Here is a 22,939-nt window from a genome sequence, read left to right on the forward strand (position 1 = left end):
CAAAAAGCATTAATTCACTAACTTTGTATGGTGCATATTGTTCAAGGACTGGTAAGCCAGAACTGAGTTCCAAGGGTTCTACATTCACAGGATTAGTTATACCTTTCTTGCAGTGTTAAAGATAATCACCATCCTGCAGTTTATTCATGTTTCTACACTTGTTAAAACTAGAATAGTACAGTGAACATTTCAAGAAGAAAGTGAAGTTTGCATCTTTTTTGTAATTTCTCTGATGACCAGGTCCAAAGGAGGAGGAACCACAAAGTACAGGAACATTTCAGTATTCGTATCAAAGTATACTGAAAAAGCTAATGGCTCTAACAAAATTGGTGTCATAAGATGTAGCAAACTGTACTCAAAGCAGCTTCTTTATTACAGGAATTAGAGAGCATACATACATACTCTTCCAGTGTAAAGTAGACCCATAACACTACACATGGCCATGCACTCTCTCTCTCACACACTCTCTCATTTTCTCTTAAACATAGCACCCAGTGCCTGGGTACAGGTATGTTAACAGATAAACAAAACTTGGCAAAGCATTAGAAAATATGCACAATCATTGATTAAAACAGTACCCTTCAGCAAAAGTCGTACTTCCAACATTAGAAAAATCAGTTAGATATACCACCTACACAAATGTTCTTGAATATTTCACTAGTACATATTCCAATTCTCATAACCATAACAGTTAATTTTCAAGAATCTAATTTCAAAATCAGATACCTATCTAGCAGAAATTATGTCTAAGCAACTTTCTCACTTCTATTAAAATGTCACAGCAGACACTTCTATACTTTCCCACTTGTAAGTTCTGATATAACCACTATTAAGATACTGTGGCACTTCATTTTCTTATTGGCAGATGTTTAAAACTAGGAAACAAACGGGCCTTTAGAAAAGAGCAAAGGTAGACAGATGGAACAGATTATATAAGTATGACTAACGACATATATAATGTTTTTGGAAGATAAGCATTTATGCTACATCTAACAACATGACTAAAGTTCAGGTCAAGCTCTTCATACAAAGGTGATTTCCCCCCATTTTTTAGAAAATCTAATAAGCTAATTCAAGGTTAAGCCGCAAAAGATTAACAGCTACATCAAAAGACTCCAGCATACGCTATTTATTCTATACCAGACTTTCTAATCTATGACACTGAAACACGTGATATCATTAAAAATCACTATTGCATTGTATACAACAAGGTGACAGACATTACTGCTGAAAGCCTTAAGTGGGCTTCATCTTTCTTCTCCATACTGGACAAACGTTGCACAGGCTGTGTGCCCTCACTCATAATATTACTAATGTTTCAGATTCACTAAGGTTAACCAGCAGCTATGTAAAGACTCACTGCCAAAAATAATTTTAAGCAGCACTGTCAACCTTGATTTAAGTAGATATGGTACGCACAATGCGAATGCCCACTTAGACCTTGTCTAAATGGGGTCAGTAATGTAGTAAGCATTGGCACCAAATCTGTTCTTGTCAAGAATTATTTGTAAATATATACCAACACATTTGCAACACTGCTCATGCTGTTCTAGTATCTGTCTAAAACAGGAAATGCATAAGGTCAGCAATTTTATTATTATCCAACCTCTTCTCTGCAACTGCAGTGGATTAGAATTGTACCTATAAAAATGAAAGCCAGGGTTCTCAGAGTCCTCGGGCTTGGGGTCATATGTAGTCTTCACAATGTAAGGCTTACTGTAGAGAAAGAATCTTCCAAGCACATTTTTCTGGTTTGCTTTGATGACAGTACATAAACTTAGCAGTGTTTTACACATACAGTCTGAAGGTGGCTGCATTTTATTGTACAATTCAGCATGAAATCTAAATTAACTGAAAATTTAAAATACCTTAATTTCAAACTAAGGGTTAAGTCTAGATACTTAATACTGAATTATATTCAAATCAAGATACCCAATTGCTTATATTGTTGTATTAGACACATGGTTTACCAATGTAGGAAATTCCAGTGTAACTAGACGTGCTTTGAAAAGATGAGTTAATATGGTGACTTCTTATTGATATTACTTAAATCCATTACTCATTTATTACAGAATACCCTGAGATATTGGGGGAACTGTAGACTCTCTCTACAGTGCATTAAAAGCAAGTGGGAAGGTGAGCTTTAGTAAACAACAGGAGCCAGGACTAGGTTAGAATACACAGTTGATGAATATTCCAGATCGTTTTCACTCCAGAAGGTACATCTTCTGTTTCCAGTTAAGAAAGCAAACAGCCAGTCAATGCAGTTGCATGAACAGCATCAATTCATCCCACATTACACTACTTACTTGGCACAATTTATTTTTCCTGACCCAACAAAAAGATGTTAGCAAGTCATTAACAATATTCTATCCTAAATTGTCAGTTTAATAGCCCTATAAAAACATTTTAGAGTTTTAAAAAATCTGTGCATGCTGTAGATATTAAAACTGCAGTCACCCTTTGTGGAGTCTTTCAAACAATATTTCATGTCCTAATCTATTCAGTGAGACAAAAAAACCCTCTTAGCTGAAGGCAACAGTTTGCTATATTAGAAAGTGCCACATACAGGTTAAGAGAAATGATATTGTACACTTTAAGACACCAGTCAAGCCCTTTGAATTAACTGTTTATTGTTTGATTTATAAGACGAAGGGCACTGAAGTGGCATAGCATAATTTAGGATTCCACTCTAGATGTCCAAGTTTAAGCCACTTCTTGAATAATACCTCTCAGTCTTTTTCTTGTGTAGAGTTTTTGGCAATAATAATCACTTTCATCTTTGTGATCCCATAATATGGAATGCTATCTCATTCTCGGAAAGCATGGACTTGAAACAAGAAATCATAAAATTTGATCTGAAATGTTAAGCTCCTTTCCAAACTTGAAAATATATTAATTTACATTACTGCAGGCTACACAGCCATTTTAGATTTGTGTGCATGCATGCACATTGTAAAGTATTTAATGGGGAGAGAATGATTAGTTAAATAAGAGTACTGCAGATTTAATTTCACATCTTGGCTATACTCTGACAAAGAAGAAGTCACCAAATATAGCAACTAGGTCCTGTCCCAAGCCAGGGATTAACTAATGCCCCACCCCAACCTTCCCCAGCCCACCCAACTCCCTCCCCCAATCCAACTCCCTCCCCCAACCCTTTCCAAAGTCTCCCAACTAGACAACACTGTTGGCAAATCAAGACAGCATGAAACATACATCAATAGAAACAAAAATGTGACGTGCCAATGCATCGGGTTAACTATCCTATTAGATGACAGTTTTCTACACCAGCATTTCTGCCTGGGAACCAGTTGTACCTTTGCCACTGTGGGGTAAAATTTACTATTCTGATCATACTCCACAGTGCAATAACAAGTGCTTCAATGCTATAGACAAAGGAGATTGAACACCTGAAATTTTTCCCTGGGATTTCTTTTCTGGGGCAAAATGTGACCATCTCATCAAGGTCCATGCAATAACACTCAGAAAGTACAATCCAATGCTTTAGCACAAATTACAATATCCAGTTCAGTATTGTATAAGGCATGTGGACAAGAGACATCTGCAGTATGCAGCAGGAAGGGAAAGAATTCCAGACCAGCAGATAGCACTGATGCTTGATGCTCCAGTTCACTAGTTTTTAAACTCATTTTGAATCCTTGATTCCTATTTACTGAGGCTGGAATTCATTTAGTTTCCAAGGCCAAAAGCTTTTGATACAGTAGTGACCAATCCCTTGTATCGATGTTAAAGATGACATATTGGCTGAAACTGTAGAAAGAACAGAGCACCAGGGATGTCTTGCAAGTGATTATAACTTGGCCTTCTCCTCTAAGTGTCACTGCACTAAATTTGGGTCAGGGAGGAGGTGCAGGGAGTCTAACTGGCCCAGCCACTAGCACTGTCACAAAAAAAGTTTCTTTAAAAAAAACAAGGCAAACAAGATTATGAAGCCCTTCTTTATAGAAGCAGCCCACGATTAAAAATTTTTTGCAAAAATCAAAGTGTTAGGTTTCTCCATCTAAAAAAAGTTTACACACATGCACTGAGAAAGTGATCAAATGGATCTCAACAGCACCTTACTGTACAAAGTCTAAGACTTAAGGAACCAATCTCACATTTGTAGCCTTCTTTAACTGAAAAGATAAAAGGTCTGGCTATGGCTGGGACAACACACAGAGAACACATTTCAAAATGCAAGGCAGGGGTGAAGCTAACAGCCTTGCCCTTATGGTAGTTAAAATTTTGTTAACAGGGAAGGGGCACTTCATGCTCAAGATGTGTTTTACAAAATACATATCCAAGAAAAAGCAAGAAAACCCCACTTTCCACAAGAAAGCAACACTCAAACATTTGCTCTGCCAAAGGCTGCTGCACGTGTCTTGTTTGACAGAGGAAGCATGTGAAAGAGGCGAGAAGGGGGAAGGAGGAAGGGAAATCCAAGTTTCAGTCTACTTTTCAAAATCTGTTTTTCTTATATGGACATCCTCAGTCATCTGATATCAGACATAGTGCTCTCTTTTGAGAATGATGTGGTCACAACAGGAGTACCGTTGTTTGCCAAACAGCCTTGCCTCAAGGTTTCAAAGTATGAGGCCTGCACAGGTTTGTGATACTGCAGAACTTTTATGGCATCATCAATCTTAAACCATTCCCTTTTCCTTCCTGCAGGTAAAAAAAGAAAAGAGCAAAGTTAGTAATACAACAAAACAACTGAAGACTTTACAATTCTTTTCATAGGCAAATTGTATGTTTATCAAGAGCAACTGTACCACAAGAGTTCCATCAACCAAAGAAGCACAGTTGGTGGATACATGAGAGAGGGCATTTTTGGTGGCAGCCCCACGATTATGGAACAATCTTTACAGGAACGTTCACTTGACCCCCTCACTGTCTATCTTCAGGAGAAAGCTGAAGAAATCTAAGGTGAAATCTTTTGATGGCAACAAAAACCGTTTTGAAATACAAAGCAAGAAGCCGGGAGGCAACACAATACAGCCCAATATTCAGGCCACATAAAGGAGGCAAAACGCCACAGGGGAGGCCCCAATTCTCAGCTCTTTGCTGCTGCCAGCACTGCCTCATAGTCCAGCAGTTTGCTGACAGGAGCTGGGCAGTGGTGGTGCCTTACAGCTGATTGCCCACAAATGCAAGCCCCTCCCAATTCTTGCCTACCATGGAAGGTCAGTGATGATGATGATGATGATGATGGATAACAACAACAACATTCAATTTATATACCACCCTTCAGGATGACTTAACACCCACTCAGAGCGGTTTACAAAGTATGTTATTATTATCCTTACGACAATCACCCTGTGAGGTGGGTAAGGCTGAGAGAGCTCCTAGAAGCTGTGACTGACTCAAGGTCACCCAGCTGGCTTCAAGTGGAGGAGTGGGGAATCAAACCTGGTGCTCCATTTAACCAATACACCAAACTGGGGAGAGGTTCCAAACAGAATAGCTTCAGTGGTCAGGATCCCCTCCAGCACAGCGGCCAGGGCAGCTGCTCTTGTTGCCTCATGACTGAGATTGCTCCTAGTGCATCTGTTATGTGTCCTTCCATAGCAGGCTCCCAACTGAAATTATGCACCTCTGTATGCACTGTTAGTACACCCAGAACCTTGCTGTAAAAGTTTGCCATGGCCCAGTAGCAACCACTGTCCCCCCAAAGATCTAGAGTCACAGCTATCAACTCTTCCTATGATAATCTGCTAGGTCATTATGGTTACATTTGTATGTGTGTTTTACTTACAGTAAAAACAAACATATCTAACCAACCCACTAGCTACTGTAAGGACAAAGGAAAACATTGTTACATAAGATACCTCCCTAGAATGGTAAGCAAGCACAAAAAGTGAGATAGTACTGTTTATAAATCTGTATTTTCAGCAAGAAAGCTGGATTATAAATAAATAACATCTTTACTGCATTTAAAAGGTACACAAGAAGGCAAAACCTTGTTACAGTTTCCATACTTTTTGCACCATGAGCCTCAACTCTTCTTTTAAACCAAATATTTTTTTTTTAAATTCTAGTATAAGAGATTAACAGTGCAATCCTATGCAGAACTACTTCAGTCTAAATGCACTGATTTCAATGGGCATTGATTGGAATGACTCTGCACAGGATTGCACTGTAAGAAGCTTAAGAACAAATAAAAGAGTAAGATCTGAAAGACAAAATGGATACATGTATCATACAAATTGAAACATTCAGAACAGAACAATAATAATCCAGAAGGGCCACAATCTGCAAATTTTCAATATATGAAATAAATTTGCTTATCTTTTTGAAACCAACAAAAACACAGAAGTTAAAAAGAAAACAGGCTGATTAATTCTATGGCATTATTGCCTTCCAATGTGAAACAGCCCTCAGTAGTTTGATACACACTTTCCGTTGAAAAATAGTACAACAAGCTGAATTGTTAGCACTGTTTTGATCATTCAGTATTTACCATCATTCTACTGCAACTAAGAAAATTAGATTTTAAAAAATGCAAACTAAAACTCTCAAGCATCTAGTAAGAGTTTCTTAGTTACTCAGAAGTATTTCATGAGTCGCATTTAGTCCTTACAATGAAACTTGCCTTATTCACTATAAAGAAAATGCCATGAAAATAACTTCAAAGTCCAGTATATTAGGACTTCCAAAAAACACTAAACAACAAGCAAATAAAGTTCAAATACACAGAAAAGGATTTAGCTATTAGTCTGATGCCAGAGCATCCACAACAGTAAAAGTCTTACCAATATTCACAGAATCCTCCCAGTCTTCCAACACTTCTGTGACAATAAGTACGTAAACATATGTTCTGTGCTTCCTGTCCTGGTTCTGAAAAGAGCAAGGCCAACATTAAAAAGTGAGACATAAAGATACAATATGCCTGCAGAAACTACTAAAGGGGTTTTTTTGTAAGACAGAATCGGCAGTCATGAACTGCCTTAAAAAGAACAGAAAGTACCCTATACTAGTGATAGTGAGCCCATCCCCTCTACAAAGTTATACTGACAGGAATGCCACATCACGGTTAACTAAAGACATTAAGAAGATGCTTAGAATGCTTAGATAATAATAACACACTTTGTAAATCCAGAGGAGTTAGCCATGTTAGTCTGTAGTCGCAAAATAGTAAAGAGCCCAGTAGCACCTTTAAGACTAAACAACTTTATTGTAGCATAAGCTTTCGAGAGCCACAGCTCTCTTCGTCAGCGAGTAAAGTTGGTTAGTCTAAAAGGTGCTACTGGACTCTTTACACTTTGTAAACTGCTCTGAGTGGGTGTTAAGTTCGAATGTTGTTGTTATTATTATTATGATTAGAACATGAGACAACATGTGAAAACTTTTCCAGAATACATCTTTGTAGTTTTGCCCTGCCTTTTGGCAAATATTACTTTGTGTGTTCTTTAACACTGGAAGGGCTGTAAATGAGAGGGGAATTGTTGAATGACCTTGCTAGCTATCTCACTGAAAGCTTCATAATCATATAACATGCATGATTTCACAACAGAGTGGTGGTTTATCAGTTCTAATAATTATTTTGATACTTACCTCAAAAATTCCTACTAATCTTCCTAATGTCCCTTTCACGCCAGCCTAGGAAAAGTTCAAAACAAAAGGAAATAATGTTTCATATTCCTAACTCACATGACTGAGTTCCATATTTCATTCTGACTACCTAGCTTATGAACAAAAAGGGAAAAAATAGTGCAAGCATCAATTTATGCGAAATACATATGAGTAACAGAACTAAAACAACATTTTTCACTTCGTAAGTGCATATATTAAAAATCCTTATCATTGGACAAAATTTAGCTTAATGTTAAATTAGAACACAACTTACAAATCAGCATCTCAGCATTGTCCCCCATCAAATAAAAAGTAAAACAACCCTAAAAGAAACAAGTCAAGCTCCAGTTACAACACTATATTCAATTTAACATCTGTTGATAAATGAGACCCTAGGCCTATTTTAATGCCCAAATCAGAAACTCCAAATGTAATCTCAATACCCACCCCTACACAAGTAATAATTAAAAGCCAGGTAATCCATTAGGAAGCTCAGTCTTTGGTGAAATGTATGACAGCTGTGCTAAGCATAGTAGCACACTTGTACAGCTCCCATTTATTTGAACGTGGCTTCCCAGTGGATTCTGTCCCCAGAGTCAGACCTGTTTCTTTCCTATGCTGCCATACCTTTCTTTAACTGTACTATATATTACAAAAATACCGAAGAATGTTTTAGCTGCTTATTTAACAGCTTAATTCTAAGGCTGAGACACAAAACTAATCAGTACATTTGCTCTGTCAGTAGATAAAAGAAATGTTAAAAACAACTACTCCAGGGAGCTGAAAGCATAACTGTACTGGAATCCATAAGAAAACAGAGCTGCATTTACCTATAACTGTTGTTCATCAATTGGTCTTCTGTGCGGGCACATATTGGAACTGTGCACATGCAGGCTAGCCACAGACAAGATTTCCAGAGCTTTCTATAAGACTACAAACACCTCTCTTCCCTTTGGCATTTTCCTGCCAGAAACATCACATGATCAACAGGAGGGGCATTATTCCCTCAGTTCTCTCTTTGTTGCCGCAGAGAGAGGATCTCTATTGCTGTTCTCTGCTTTTCCCTTGCCTCATTCTTGAGGCTGAGAAGAAGTATTTCTTTTAAAAGTTTTCAACCCTCAATAGACATTCTAGTGAAGAATACAACTACATTTAAAGAAGAAAAGGTTTTGTCTTTCCCTCTGTTGATATGGCTCAAGTGAGGCTTCTTCAAGATGCTGGAAATCCCTGCACAGGAAGGAGGGATATGTACCTGCACAGAAGACCACTCAATGAACAACAGTTACAGGTACGTGCAACCCGGTTTTCACCTTCGTGGCTTCTGCGCAATCCCACATGGGGAGAGTAGCAAGCTCACTTACTGAAGGAGGTGGGTGTGAAGGTCTCAAAGTAACAGAATACGAAGGACCAATTTACCAACAGATACTTAGTGTCTCGTTGACATTAACCCAGTGATGCTTCTAAAGAAGCTTCTAAAGAAGCTGGGAGCTCTCTAAAAGTGTCCCTGCCAAAGTACAAGCAGGAATGCAGCAAGGAAAAAACAGTGCTCTGATGAGGAGAACCATGGTAGGTAAAGGGCATTGAACTGTCACACACTCAAGGGAGTGAGATAGCCTCTACCAACCCACAAAGAAAGGGTTGTGTGAGAATACTGCCAGGTCTCTCTTGGAGCCTGAATGACTAATGCAACCAATAGTGTTGTGAGACATGAGGGCTGAAAGCCAACCCCTGGTATGGAATCCTGGCCAGAGCACTGGACACATTAATATTGTGAAGCTCTATAAATGGGGGGACATAGAGTAGAAACCCATAGTTCCCTCATTCCACAAGTGGAAGTGCTGTACACTAAAAATGAAACAGCAGGGAAGTGCAAAAAGTTAACAAGGAGTTACACCCCTACTTTAAATTTCTTTGGAGATCAAATAAAGAAGAGGAAAGTTTAAAATGTTTGAGTCCCAAACATAATCAACAGCACAGCCCCCAACTGTGGAGAAAGGAGACTAGCCACTGAAAGGTGGTCCCACATATCCCCACATTGGCAAGGCGGTGGGTCAAAAGGTCATAACTGACTGCGTCAAACACTGCCATCAAATCTAATAACACCAACAGTGCCGACCCACCTTGATCCAGATGCTGATGAAGGTCATCTGTGAGGGCGACAAATGCCATCTCCATCCCATGTCCAGGACGGAAGCTGGACTGAAATGGATCTAGGACAGTCTTCCAGGAAAAGCTGCAGCTGCTCCACCCCCACCCCCACCCGGCTCAATCACCTTACCCAGGAAGGGAAGATTTGATACTGGCTAGTAACTGGATGGGTCAGTGGGATCCAAAGATTGTTTCTTCAGAAGAGGCCTCACCACTGCCCCTTTCAGTGCTCCAGGAAACTCACCAACGCTCAAAGAAAGATTAATGATCTCCGCCAATGGGATCCAAAGTTCGTCACCACTGCATTTAACCATCCATGATGGACAAGGATCCAAAGGGCAAATGAAAGGCCTCACAGCACCCAAGATCCTGTCAACCTCATCCTGGGAGAGTCGACTGAAGTGATCTAACACCAAACCAGAAGACGGCCAAGGGGCCTCCAGTTGACATACTATATCAACTGTGGCTGGCAAATCATGGTGGAGAGATGAGATTTTACCCGCAAAGAAGCTCCCAAATGTCTCACAGCTAATTCTCCTGAATCAACAATTTGTCATTCTCCCTGCAATAGGGATATTAGAGACTGAATTATCCAAAATAACTGCACCGGGCAGGAGCTTGTGGATGCAATAGAAATGGCATAAAACTCCTTTTTTGTCACCTTCACTGCCATCTCATAGGTTTCATAAACGTCCTATAGGATGTTTTTGCCTCTTTGTCACAAGTATGCTGCCACACTTCTCTAGCCGACTCAGATTCTTTTTCATCCATCATAGCTCCTTAGCATACCAAGGGGCAAGTTTGGTACAGGAGAAGGGAGGATGAAAGGAAGTGACTTCGTCGATGGCTTCAGAGGGACTGACATGCCAGTCCTCTACCAGTGCATCCAAAGAGCCGTCAGAGGGCATCGGATCCTGCAGAGCATTCCGCAATCCAATGAGATCCATAAGTCTGTGGGTGAGCATAAATTGGCTCACCGCCTATGCAAGGTGGGGCTGGTACATCCCAACAGGCCTTCAGAACAAAGTGGTTCAACCACGGCACCACTTCAATTACATTTAGGTCCACATGAATCCCCATCCCAAAGATCAGATTTGGCATGTGGCCTGCCTGATGCATGGGAGCCAACACAAATTGGGAGAGTCCTAGTGCCACCATGGAAGACACCAGGCCCACAGCCTGTGAGGAGGCAGTGTCATCGACACTGAAATCACCCAAATCTAAAAGCTTGGGATACTATAACAATAACAACAATGTCTGACATATGCTGCCCTTCAGGATGACTTAACACCCACTCAGAGCGGTTTACAAAGTATGTTATTATTATCCCCACAACAACCACCCTGTGAGGTGGGTGGGGCTGAGAGAGCTCCAGAGAGCTGTGACTGACCTAAGGTCACCCAGCTGGCTTCAAGTGGAGGAGTGGGGAATCAAACCCAGTTCTCCAGATTACAGTCCTGCTGCTCTTAACCACTACAAACTGGCTCTCAAAATCTCAACCAGCCACCACCTCCAGTAGGCTCGACAGGTTATCTGCCGGTGTGCTAGGCAGTCAGTACATCAGACAGATAGCCAAACTCTCCACAGCACCCCACACCAGGCCTACACAATCAATGCCAGCTATTTGGCATTGGAAGGAAAAAGACTACTGAGTATCGCCACCCCTCCCCGCCAGCCACCGCTGGGACTGATGAAGGACCGAGAAACCCAGGGGAGTTAGCTCTTTCAGGGCAACTGTTTCAACCTTGGTCATGCATACCAGGTCCATCTTGCTTTATCCTTTATGCCCCAGGGTAAGGTTAAAACGTGTTTCATGCTCCCTTTAAAGGGAATGATAAAAGCATCATAACACCCTGTTGATTAGCAGCTTAAAGGAAAAATTGCAGCAGAGGAATTCAGCTTCCCACATAGACTAATAGCTTATAGCATTCACAGTCTACAGTGACTGAATTAGAAATGAAGTGCTATCTAATCTGCAGGCCGTCAACAACAATTATGACGACCACTGGAATGAAATATAAATTTGCTAAAGGATTGCCCCGGGGCACCCTTTCTGTGTAGAAACAGAAGATGTCCTTTAAAAAGATGGATGTAGATTTTATCTAAATTCTATCTTTCAGCACTGTGGGGACTTAAAAGTGGCTATAACATTTTATACCTTTCCATTCTATCCACAACAACCTCACAAAAGTAAAGCTGGCCAAGAAGGCAATGGGCACAAGGCCCCAGGCAAACCTTTCAAGCAGAATGGTAACAGAATCTAGATCTCCTAAATTCCAACCCAGTGCTCTAACCACTACACATACAGGCTCGTTAGAAATGGTGCCATACAGGAATGACCCAATAGGGGATGAACACAACTGCAGCAAGAATTCTCCCCTAGCAGTAGCAACTGTAATGCTGTAGAGTCTGTTTTATGTTAGTCACAGGATACTAAAATATGGAGCAGTTCCAGTCCAGGTTTTACTCATGTCTGTGTAAACTGGCTGAAGGACTGCTAAGAAAGGCCTAAGCTAGGCCTTGTGTTCTTTTCTTTGTTTCTTCTGAATAAAGTTATTCTGTGCTGACTAAAAGAGACTCTCGGCACATTATTAAATGACTGCTAAATCTTACAATGAGACTGAGAACCCTGGGAGAGCCAACATCATTCCCTGATAGGAAAAAGTGAGTGCAGGCATATATGGAACCAACAGGAAGAAACCACCTTCAAAAAGTATTGGGCTTAGACATGCAGGTTTATCATAGCTGTTAAAAAAAAACAGCTGAAGAGCCCCCAATCATTACATTGAAGGTTAAAAGCTATTTTACTGTGTAAGCTGTATTAACTCCTGCCTCCAGCAACTGCACATTGGAATCAAGGACAGCCTAGAAGGAGGAGGGATTCCTTGAATAAGGCTGTCAAATTCTAAAGGCCTTAGGAAAAAGCCTCTCAGCCTCAGATTCCAGGCCTCTGTTAAGCTACATCTCCAGGTGTCTCCCCTCAGAGCCGACACAGCCAAGGGAGTGGAGAAGCCTATTCAGGCTGGCAGGCAGCCAAAGTCTTTAGAAAAAAAGGTTCTCAGCCTCCCAATCAAGAGATATGTTATGCTACACCTCCAGGTATCTCCCCACAGAACTGACATAGCCAAGGAGGGGAGGAGCCTTTAACAGGCAGGCATGCAGGCAAAGCCTCTGGGAAAGAGCCTTGGAATCGAGGCCACTGTCAGGCCACATTTCCAGGCTTCTCACTTTGGAACCTAAGGGGCAGGCTGGCGTGCTGATGCAGCCTTGAAGGAAGAGCCATCGTAAGAAGGTTCTGATATGCCACACCTCTGGACTTACCTTTAATCAGGATGGCACAAAGCCACAACCTTGGAGAAGAGCCTATGTGGGAAGGCTCTGACAGACCACACTTTTGGATTTAGCCCTAGATAATCAAGGGGACCAGGAAAGGAGCAGGTGCCTTTAATCAGGCTGGCATCTTCCAGCATCTTGAAAAAGCTTTAATTGAACCATAACTATGAAGGAAGAGACAAAAACTTTTCTTCTTCAAAAGGAGTTGTACTCTTCTCTAGAATGTCTATTGAGAGTTGAAAACTTTTAAAAGAAATAATTCTTCTGAGCCTCAAGGATGACGTAAGAGAAAAGCAGAGTACAGCAACAGTGATCCTCTCTCTGCAGCCGCAAAAAGAGAACTGAGGGAATAGTGCCCCTCCTGCTGGTCATTGATATTTTTGGCAGGAAAATATCAAAGGGAAGAGGGACACTCCTAGTCTTCTAAAAAGCTCTGGAAAATTCAATGGCTGGCCTGCATGTGAATGTTTATCTGTATAGAAGTCATGAAGATATCCTTTAACTACCATGTTCCTGGGTGCTCTGCAGATAGCGGTTTGAAATAGGGGTGTGCGCTTCAGGTATCCGTTTCGGAAAAAATGCCCAAATCGGACCCGATCTGTAAAGATTCGGGATTTCCAAATTGGGGCCAGTATGCCCCCCTGTGGGCCAGTTGAACTTTAAAGGGCCTTTCCACCACCTCACTTACATGAGCCTTCCTGCTCGTCACTGCAGCAGTGGAGGCGGTGGCTCTGGACTTTCCACACCTGCCAGCTGGCCACCGCAGTGGTGGAGACGGAGGTACAATGGTGGAAGAGGCGGCTCCGGGCCTTCCCGCCGCCCAGCTGGCTGCTACAGAGGCGGCGGAGCAGCGGTGGCCCTGGGCCTTCCCACCTCCCAGCTGGCCGCAGCAGTGGCAGAGGCAGCAGATCTGGACCTTCCCGCCATGCAGCTGGCCACTGTGGCCACAGTGGCAGCATGGTGGTGGCTCTGGGTCTTCCTGCTGCCCAGCTGGATGCCGCAGCAGCAGCGACTCCTGGCCTTCCCATCTCCCAGCTGGCCACCGCCGTGGCAGAGGCAGCAGCTCCGGGCCTTCCCGTCTCCCAGCTGGTCTTCCCAGATGCATCCCCAGCCAGGTAAGTGGGGGGGGGGGGTCGGGGCACTGGGGGGGGGGCTAAGTGGGAGTGGGGGCTAGGACAAAGCTTCCTCTTTCACTTTGGTATGCTCCAAATCTTTACGGAGCACACTGAAGCTGTTTACATATCCGAATTTGAAGTGGCTTGCTGCTTAGGCTTTTGCGTTGTTACAAAGCATTTTCCTGCTTCAGGTAAACCCGAAGCGGAAAATCCGATTTTTTTTCAGGTGCACACCCCTAGTTTGAACCTCCTCCAGCAAATGCGTACAGTTTTGATAGGTGTACACATAGGGAAGGAAGGACAGGCAGTCCTTTCATATTACAGAGACATCTCAACAACAACCACGGCACAGAAAGTCCCACAAAAAGTCGAGAGGATTATGTAGTATCTTATGAACAACTATTTACAAAGGGCACACTCACTAGAACAAGTAACATACAAACATACAACTGCACATCCACAGAAGGTGTTCCCATCATCTCCCCAATAACTCCCTGGAGAAAAGCAAGTATGGAGGAAAACAGGAATTAGGGCTTTAAACTGCATCAAAGGGGAAGCTGGGAATAAGGCAAAGCCCATGTTTAGCCTAGCAAGAAGCAAGAAGCAAAAACGCAGGCCACACCAGAACACACACCTCACACAATGAAAATCATTTTCTACCCTACCCACCACACACACATAACAGTGCACAGGACAAAGATACATCATAGGACATTTTTAACCCTCCACTGGCTCTGTTGTCAAACCAGCCACATACCAGGTTGGAAAAGACGGCTGAGAAAAGCATAGTGCTGCTGAGCAGCACAGGCTTAATATACATAAGGTCCCCGGTTCAAGCCTAGGTTACTAGACTAGACAGTCCTGCAAGGACTCTCAAGCACAGCTCAGGTCTTATAGCATCAGCATCACTGGAGATAGGCCAGTCATGCAGATTAGCTGCCCTGGACTTCAATCATGTTGTTTAGTAAATCTCTGTCTACCAAACCGCACCAAAACAGACACATCTGCGAAACAATCCAAGCATTTACTGAACAGCAGGAGGAATGTGGTTGTCAACTCTCTTGGTCTAGCAAGTCTGCCTTGACAGATAGTAGAATCATGGGTACACCTGCTATTTTCACTGCATACTCATGATAGGTATAACTGTGCTGTTAACAGTATGTTAAGCAATAATGCAGGAGCCAGGCTAGAATGAGACATCTGGCAACCATATAGCAAAGCAGCTAGATGCACACTGGTCATTACAGTTATTTTGTAGGTGCCAGCAACTAGTTGGTATTGCACAGTGAATTAGATCCATCTTGGCCTCCTCACCTGTTGGAAAGCTGCCTGGAGAAAACCACAACAGAACAGAAATGTTCAAGCTCAAGCACTCTACAAATCTGTGGCATATACCACAGACTAGAAAGTACAGCAACAACTAGGTGCTCCTTTCAGTTCCTATACCTTCCCCCTACACTCAGGGTCTCTTATATTATAGGATTCTCCTGTTGGGGGTGACAGCATAGTCACCAAACCAATCATTACATATCCCTTGTGCAGAACTCTAATTGCCATTTTTGATGGAGCCGATATATGGAACTCTGATCCTGGATGTCAAAAAGGGTCACATATGTTTGACCAGCAGTAAAAATGGTTGGAATGGAAGATTTATATTCACTTACCATGAAGCTTCCTTTCTCGGTGGTCCAGGAGTGGGGCAGTCAAGACCTTTGGGTAGCTCCTCCTCCATCTCTTGCGCAGGGTCGGATGAAACTTGTGATCCTCGGAGGAGGGGCTCCCAGGCTTCTCCAGTTCCTTTTCAAGCCCTCATCGATCCTCGTTAAATTTTCATTCCCAGGTTGTTCCTGTCCTGTTCCACATAACTATAATATTAACAGATTAACTATTCCAAACGTAACTGGTTAACAACACCCCAAACCAACCAGCCTAAACAGGCCTGTTTTCCTTTCTTTCTCTCTCTTTTTTTTAATTAACTGGGTTGGTTTCTGACTGCCCCACTTCTGGACCACCAAGAAAGGAAGCTTCACGGTAAGTGAATATAAATCTTCCATTCTCCTGTGGTCCGGAGTGGAGCAGTCAAGACCTTTGGGATATATGCTTAACAGTGTACCCTTGGGCAGGTATTCTATGTTTCCAGGATGTGCTGTAGCACCCTCCTGCCAAAGGCCGCTTCTGCAGAAGCCATCTGATCTATTCTGTAATGTTTGGTGAATGTATGAACTGATTTCCACGTTGCAGCTTTACATATCCTCTCCAAGGATGGGAAAGATCTGTATGCTGCCGAGGTGGCTGCCCCTCTAAGGGAGTGGGCAGTGATCCCTTCTGGGGGCGAAAGATTCTTGCCTTTGTATGCCATCCCAATACACTCCCTGATCCACCTACTCAGCGTGGATGATGTCACTCTCTCACCCATAAAGCTTCATCTAAATGAAACAAACATACTCTCCGCTTTACGTATCTGACTGGTTCTTTCGATATAGAAACTCAGTGCCCTTTTCACATCTAGTCTGTGCCACTCCCCCTCCTTCTCGTGTTTAGGATTGGTACAGAAGGAAGGCAGGACAATGTCTTCCCCCCTATGGAAAGACAAACTGATTTTTGGTATAAAGGCAGGGTCTGTCCTTAAAACTACCTTGTCCTGATGGAAAATACACAGATCCCTATTTACCGAAAGTGCCCCTATCTCTGACACCCTCCTAGCAGAGGTCAAGCTCACTAGGAAAATTGTTTTAAGAGTCAGATTCTTAAGAGAACAAGTCACTATTGGTTCGAAGGGCTCTCCAGTGAGAGCATTCAGCACCAAGTTCAGATTCCAGGTAGGGAAACGATGCACTTGAGGTGGATTCAGTAACATGATCCCTCTCAAGAACCTCTGGATATGAGCGTGTGTAGTGAGAGACGTCCCGGTCTTGGATCCCGATTGCCGAAATCGCTGCCACCTGCCTTTTCAGAGTACTGGTACTAAGTCCTTTGTCCAAACCATCTTGTAGGAATAGGAGAATCTGCCTCACGGATACCAACATAGGGTTCCATCCTTTCTTGTCGCACCATTCAGCGAACAGTTGCCATGTCTTATTATAGCTTTTGTTGGTAGAGCCCTTCCTTGAGGCCAACATTGTAGAAATCACCCTCTTGGAATAACTTAAATACCTAAGTTGGCCGTGTTCAACCGCCAAACCATCAGCCTTAGGAACATCGGATTTGGATGCCAAATCTTCCCTTGTGTCAGTAGATCTTCCTTGTATGGCAGTGTCCATGGTTCCGAACAGGACATCCTTTTGAGGTCTTGGAACCAAGGTCTCCGTGGCCAGAAGGGTGTGACCAGGATTACGTCCGCCTTCTGATCCACAATTCTCTGCATTACTCTGTGTATTATCTTCGGTGGAGGGAAGGCATAGAGAAGATTTCGCGGCCACTCCTGAGACAGTGCGTCTACCCCCATCGCCTCTGGTTCTCTGTACCTTGAGAAGAACTGTGGAACTTGCCTGTTCCTTATGGAGGAAAAGAGATCCATTTCTGGGGTGCCGAACTTTTGACATATTAGTGCAAATACCTGTTTGTTCAGCGTCCATTCGGACTGGTCCACTCTGTTCTGACTCAGCCAGTCCGCCAGTATGTTCTGTTGTCCTGCAATATGACTTGCCTTTATGGATCTTATGTTCCTTTCTGCCCAGAGGAAAATCTCTTCTGCCTCCTTGTTCAGAAGTCTGGACCTGGTGCCTCCCTGCCTGTTTATGTAGGCCTTTGCTGTCATGTTGTCTGTGTGTACCACAACGTGACTGCCCTGTAGGTCGTCTTTGAACTCCAACAGTCCGTTCCTTATGGCTTTGAGCTCCAGGAGGTTTATGCTGGCCTCTCACTCTCTGGGAAGCCACTCTCCCTGTGCCATTCTGTCCTTTGTGTGAGCTCCCCATCCTGTCAGGCTTGCGTCTGTCGTCATCGCTATCCTGTTCGGTTCCATGAGCGGTGATCCCTCTGTAAACCTGCTCAGATCCAGCCACCAGCTCAGCTCCCTGGACGACTGGGGAATCTCCACTAGCCTGTGCCATCTGTGGCCCACTGAAGTGTATCCTGACAGGACACCATCATGCCTTGCAGCTTGGCCAGCTGCATTATCTCCACCAGTTTTCCCGATTGGATGGCTTTGACCAAAGAGACGATTTTCTGTTGCCTCTCCAGAGATACGAAGGCCTTGTCCAATACTGTATCCACTATCACCCCCAGGTGAACAATTCTCTGTGTTGGGGACAGAATGCTCTTTTGTCGGTTGATAATAAAAACATGTCCCTCCAGGCAAGCTATTGTCAGTGACACCGCCCTCTGTGCTGATTGTAGAGACGGGGCCTTTATCAGGATATCGTCCAGATAAGGCAACAGGGCTATTCCTTGGACTCTGAGGAAGGCCACCAGTGTTACAAGCACTTTTGTAAATACCCTCGGTGATGATTTCAGGCCGAAGGGGAGAGCCCTGTACTGGTAGTGCTCCCCGTCATAGGCGAAATGTAGGTACTTCCTGTGTGAAGATCGTATAGGGATGTGTAAGTAGGCCTCTGACAGATCTATGGATGCCAAAAAGTCCCTGTGCTGTATGGCTCCCATGGTAGATTTCATCATTTCCATTTTAAACCTCCTGGATCTTCTGTGGAGGTTCAGCCATTTCAGGTCCAATATGGCCCTGACTTCCCCATTCTTCTTCGGGACGATGAAGAAAACCGAGTACACACCCTGTTTCTTGAATTCCGTTGGTACCGGTTCTATCGCCTTGATCTGTAGCAAGTGCTTGATGGCTCCTTTTATCTTCAGATGTTTCTGCTCTGATTGGTTCCGAAACACTTGGATATAGCGTCTGTTTGGCACCTTCTCAAATTCCAAGGAATAACCCTTGGATACTGTTTCCAGCACCCATTTGTCTGATACAGTCTGTCTCCACTGGGGCGCAAAGTCCTGTAGACGGCCCCCAATCTGTCCAACCTCCCTGTGACACAGATAGTCATGCTTGGTTGCTTTTCTTTTGGCCTTTGGATTGGGTGGTTGACTTCCTAAAGGTGAAGGGTCTGCTGTCAAATCTAGGTTTGGTTTGCCACCTGCTCTTGAATGGTCTGTCAGTGTTCTGGCTGGCTGGCCTTTTGAAGTCTCGAAAGGAATGCCTTCCTTTGTACTTCAGGTCCCTTTTCTTTGATGGTAGCACTTTTTTCTTCTCTGAATTCTCTACCAAATATTTGTCTAGAGCCTCTCCAAGGAGTTTGCTGCCTGACTATGGAATCGCTGCCATCCTACTACGGGCAGGTGGATCAACATCCCAGTTTCTCAACCACATGTTCCTTCATGCTGCCACGTTAAAGCCCATGGTCCTGGAGGACATTTGGAACGAGTCCAGAGTGGCGTCTTCTGCAAAGGCTGCTGCCAGGGCTATTTTTTTCACTTCATTTTTTATTTCCTTAGGGACTTCTCTTCCGGCTGCTGCCAGGACCGAAGCCCAGGTATAGGCTGCTCTCGCAAACAATGACCCAGTTGCTGAGGATTTCAGGGACGCCTCAAGATTTCCTGCGTAAGGCTTGTTCGATCTTCTTGTCTGATGGGTCCTTAGGCATGCCCTCCACATCCATAGGTAGGACCGAAGTTGTCACCAGACTAGTAACAGGATCATCCACTATCGGAAGTTTTATCTTTTTGGCGTCGTCAGAGCCCAGAGAGTAGAACTTGTGGAACACAGATTGATACAGTTTAGGTTTTGCTGGGTTATCCCACTCCGTTTTCAGGATGTCATGGAAAATGGCTGGCAGAGGCACTCCTGTATGCTTGGGCCCCATCCTTGGTACTGCCCTCTCTAGACCTTGGGAGTAGGAGGACTCCATCTCCACTTTACCTGCAACAGATTGTGATATCTCCAGAGTTCTTAACACCTTTGCAAGTAACTTAGAATACATTTCAGGTGGGAAAAGCCTAGATTGTATCTGGTTTGTATCCACCTCTTCCTCCTCTGACAACTCCCCTTCCTCACTCCCTGAGGTACGATGGGATGTTTCTGAACCCCCTTGGGACTCATCTGAATCACTGGAGTCCTCTTCTTCCCACTCCCTCAACATCCTCTTTTTAGGTTTATTTTGGGCAGTGGTTTCTGCACACCTTTTCCCTTTAGAGGTACTTGGCTGTTGTCTTTTCTCTGGGAGGCTGGCTGCCCTCTAAGATCTTTAACTGCATTGTCTATCCCTTTTTTGATTTCTGCTTGCAGCCAAGCTAAAATGTTTGCTTTCACTTCTGGGCCTGTTAGATCAGGGTCACCACTCCCTAGGCATTCCCCTTGGTTGGGATGTAAGTGTCTTGGCAGCTTTGGGGACTCCATGCCACTCAGAGTTGCTCAGTCACTTTCTGTTCAGCTGTGCTGGCCTGTGACGCCATTCCCGCCAAAATCTTCCCGCCTAAAGTGAAAGTAAGCGTGGGCGAGTATTACTGCGCAGCCAAGATTTAGTTGCCCCTATATACCCCTTAAACTGAGAAGGCTCAGGAGTCTCGGATTCCTGAGCCTTCTCAGCAGGCTGCTTCCATGCCCCGCCGTTTAACCCTGAGGCCGTCTCTGTTCTCATAGGAACCCACCCCCTCGCTTCCTTGAGGTTCCGAAACCTCCCTGCGGGGTTTGTAAGTTCTACTTACGATTCTGGCGCTATCTATGAGGCCTCCGCCACTTAGGAACCTTGCCAGGCTTCCTTTCGGTTTCGCGGTTGCTGCGGCGTCTCCAGCCGCTTCTTCCGTGCCTCTGCAGAAGCCGGTGCTAGCTAACTAGGATCGTTGGCTCTGCCGCTCACCTCTGTGGCTTTCGTGCCACCGATACAAGGCTGGATCGGGAGGAGGGGGGGAGAGGAGGAACACGTCCTTCCTTTTCCCGGCAAGCCCGCAGCTCGCTGTGCTTTCCAGTCGCCAAAGGATCGCTGCTCCACAGAGCGAAGAAACTTCACGTCCCCTGCTGAGCAGGGCCAGAAAAAACTGGAGAAGCCTGGGAGCCCCTCCCCCGAGGATCGCGAGTTTTGTCTGACCCTGCACAAGAGACAGAGGAGGAGCTACCCAAAGGTCTTGACTGCCCCACTCCGGACCACAAGAGAATGGCATGTTGTGATCCCTAATTGGGTTTTGCTCCCTGTTTACTTTATTTCCCTACAGGGTTATCCCAGCATGACACTGTGTTGACATCATGGTGAAGTTCTGCTAGCATCTTTCCAAGGGCTAGCTTAAAGTGCATGCATACATTGTGCCACCTGTGTGGGAGACTGTCAAAAAACTGTTGAGGGATGTAACAACAACAACAACAACAACAACAACATTCAATTTATATACCGCCCTTCAGAACAACTTAATGCCACACTCAGAGCGGTTTACAAAGTGTGTTATTATTATCCTCATGACAATCACCCTGTGAGGTGGCTGGGGCTGAGAGAGCTCTGAAAGAGCTGTGATTGACCCAAGGTCAGCGGAGGAGTGGGGAATCAAACCTGGTTCTCCAGATTAGAGTCCTGCCACTCTTAAGCACTACACCAAATTGGGTTATTCAGCCAATACACAGCAGGTGCATATTAGGGAGTGGAGGACATTTGCAGCAAATAAAGCTTGAGGCAGAAGGTCTCCATCCCTTGCTTACCTGAGTGAGGTGCAGTTGAAGGAGTGGAGGATCCAGTTCTGCGGGTGTGTGTCCTATCTGAGCAGAGCAGTGTTGGTGTTAATGTTGAAACAATGTTTGTTCTCTTTCTTGGCTGTTTGTGCAAATGGTTCCCTTTTGGGCAATGTGCTTTTTCTCATTGCCAAAGTCTTTGCATGTGTGTTCTTAAGTGTGCACAGCAGTACCCTATCACAATGTGAGCATCTTGGCAGGGATTTATATAGCGCTTAGGAGAACTGTGATTAGCTGCAAGCAAAGCTGTGCCATGGCTGCATAGGCATGGTAGAAGGAACACAGGTTTAGTTGGTTTTCACTTCTACTTTCAATACCAGTGTCTAATTCTTACTCTAGTGTTTTCATTAGCTAAGGGCACTCATGTTGTTGAGAAGGACATAGGACACAGTTTAAGCCCTGCTTCGTCCCTGGCACTACCCATTTTTAGCCTCTGTGCTCCATTAAAGTCATATGCAATCTAGGATGCTGAAGTAGCAGCTACTCAGAATAAAAGATACCGGCACACAGCATGTTGCAGAGGGATTTAAAGAACACAGGAGATGGAATTGTTTTTCTGAGAATAGAATGCTGCTTGTTCATTTTAGCTATACCTACCCAGTAAACAAATATATTTTGATGAAATGACATAATATTTAAAATACACAAATTAAGGTCCCTAAGTAATTGAGTATTGATTTGGTCTATCCAACATTTTCAACATCATACTTTTAAGATTATTAGTCTCAATTTTTCCTTTAATGGCAGAGTTCATTAGAATGCACAGCAGTCCATATAATTCATTGGTTTCAATTTAGTTGAGAGATGGAGTTCATATCATAGAGGGAGGGTACAAGTACAACAAAAATGTCTATTAATAATTAACACAGAAGACATAGATATATTTAACAATTTTAGGAGATGCCATATTCCAAACTGATGAAGGGTGTTACCCAATAACTCGGATGTATAGTAGCTAAGACACAAAGAAAGGACTGAGTAATACTTGCACTCTTGCAACTTGGGCAGCTTTACCAGAATCCTCTCTTTATGTTCCTCAGTTGATAACTTCCATTTGCTTGTACAGAGAATTGAGCAGGATTAGGTAAGAAATTCACCCAAGCCT

General features: G+C 43.7%; 1 protein-coding gene across 1 annotated transcript in view; it reads right to left on the minus strand.

Moving 5' to 3' along the window:
• Window positions 1-350: 350 nt before the first annotated feature.
• The window catches only part of NUDT3 (nudix hydrolase 3), a 65,034-nt gene continuing 42,445 nt past the window's right edge, over window positions 351-22,939 (minus strand). Inside the window, exons 3-5 of the mRNA XM_054980277.1 lie at window positions 7,558-7,602; window positions 6,756-6,840; window positions 351-4,668 (exon numbers count right to left, since the gene is read on the minus strand). Of these exons, the coding sequence (XP_054836252.1) occupies window positions 4,496-4,668; window positions 6,756-6,840; window positions 7,558-7,602 (303 nt within the window). The 3' untranslated portion in view covers window positions 351-4,495. The remainder of the gene's footprint in view (window positions 4,669-6,755; window positions 6,841-7,557; window positions 7,603-22,939) is intronic.

The sequence above is a fragment of the Eublepharis macularius genome, chromosome 5 (assembly GCF_028583425.1).
Source record: "Eublepharis macularius isolate TG4126 chromosome 5, MPM_Emac_v1.0, whole genome shotgun sequence".
Lineage (NCBI taxonomy): Eukaryota > Metazoa > Chordata > Lepidosauria > Squamata > Eublepharidae > Eublepharis > Eublepharis macularius.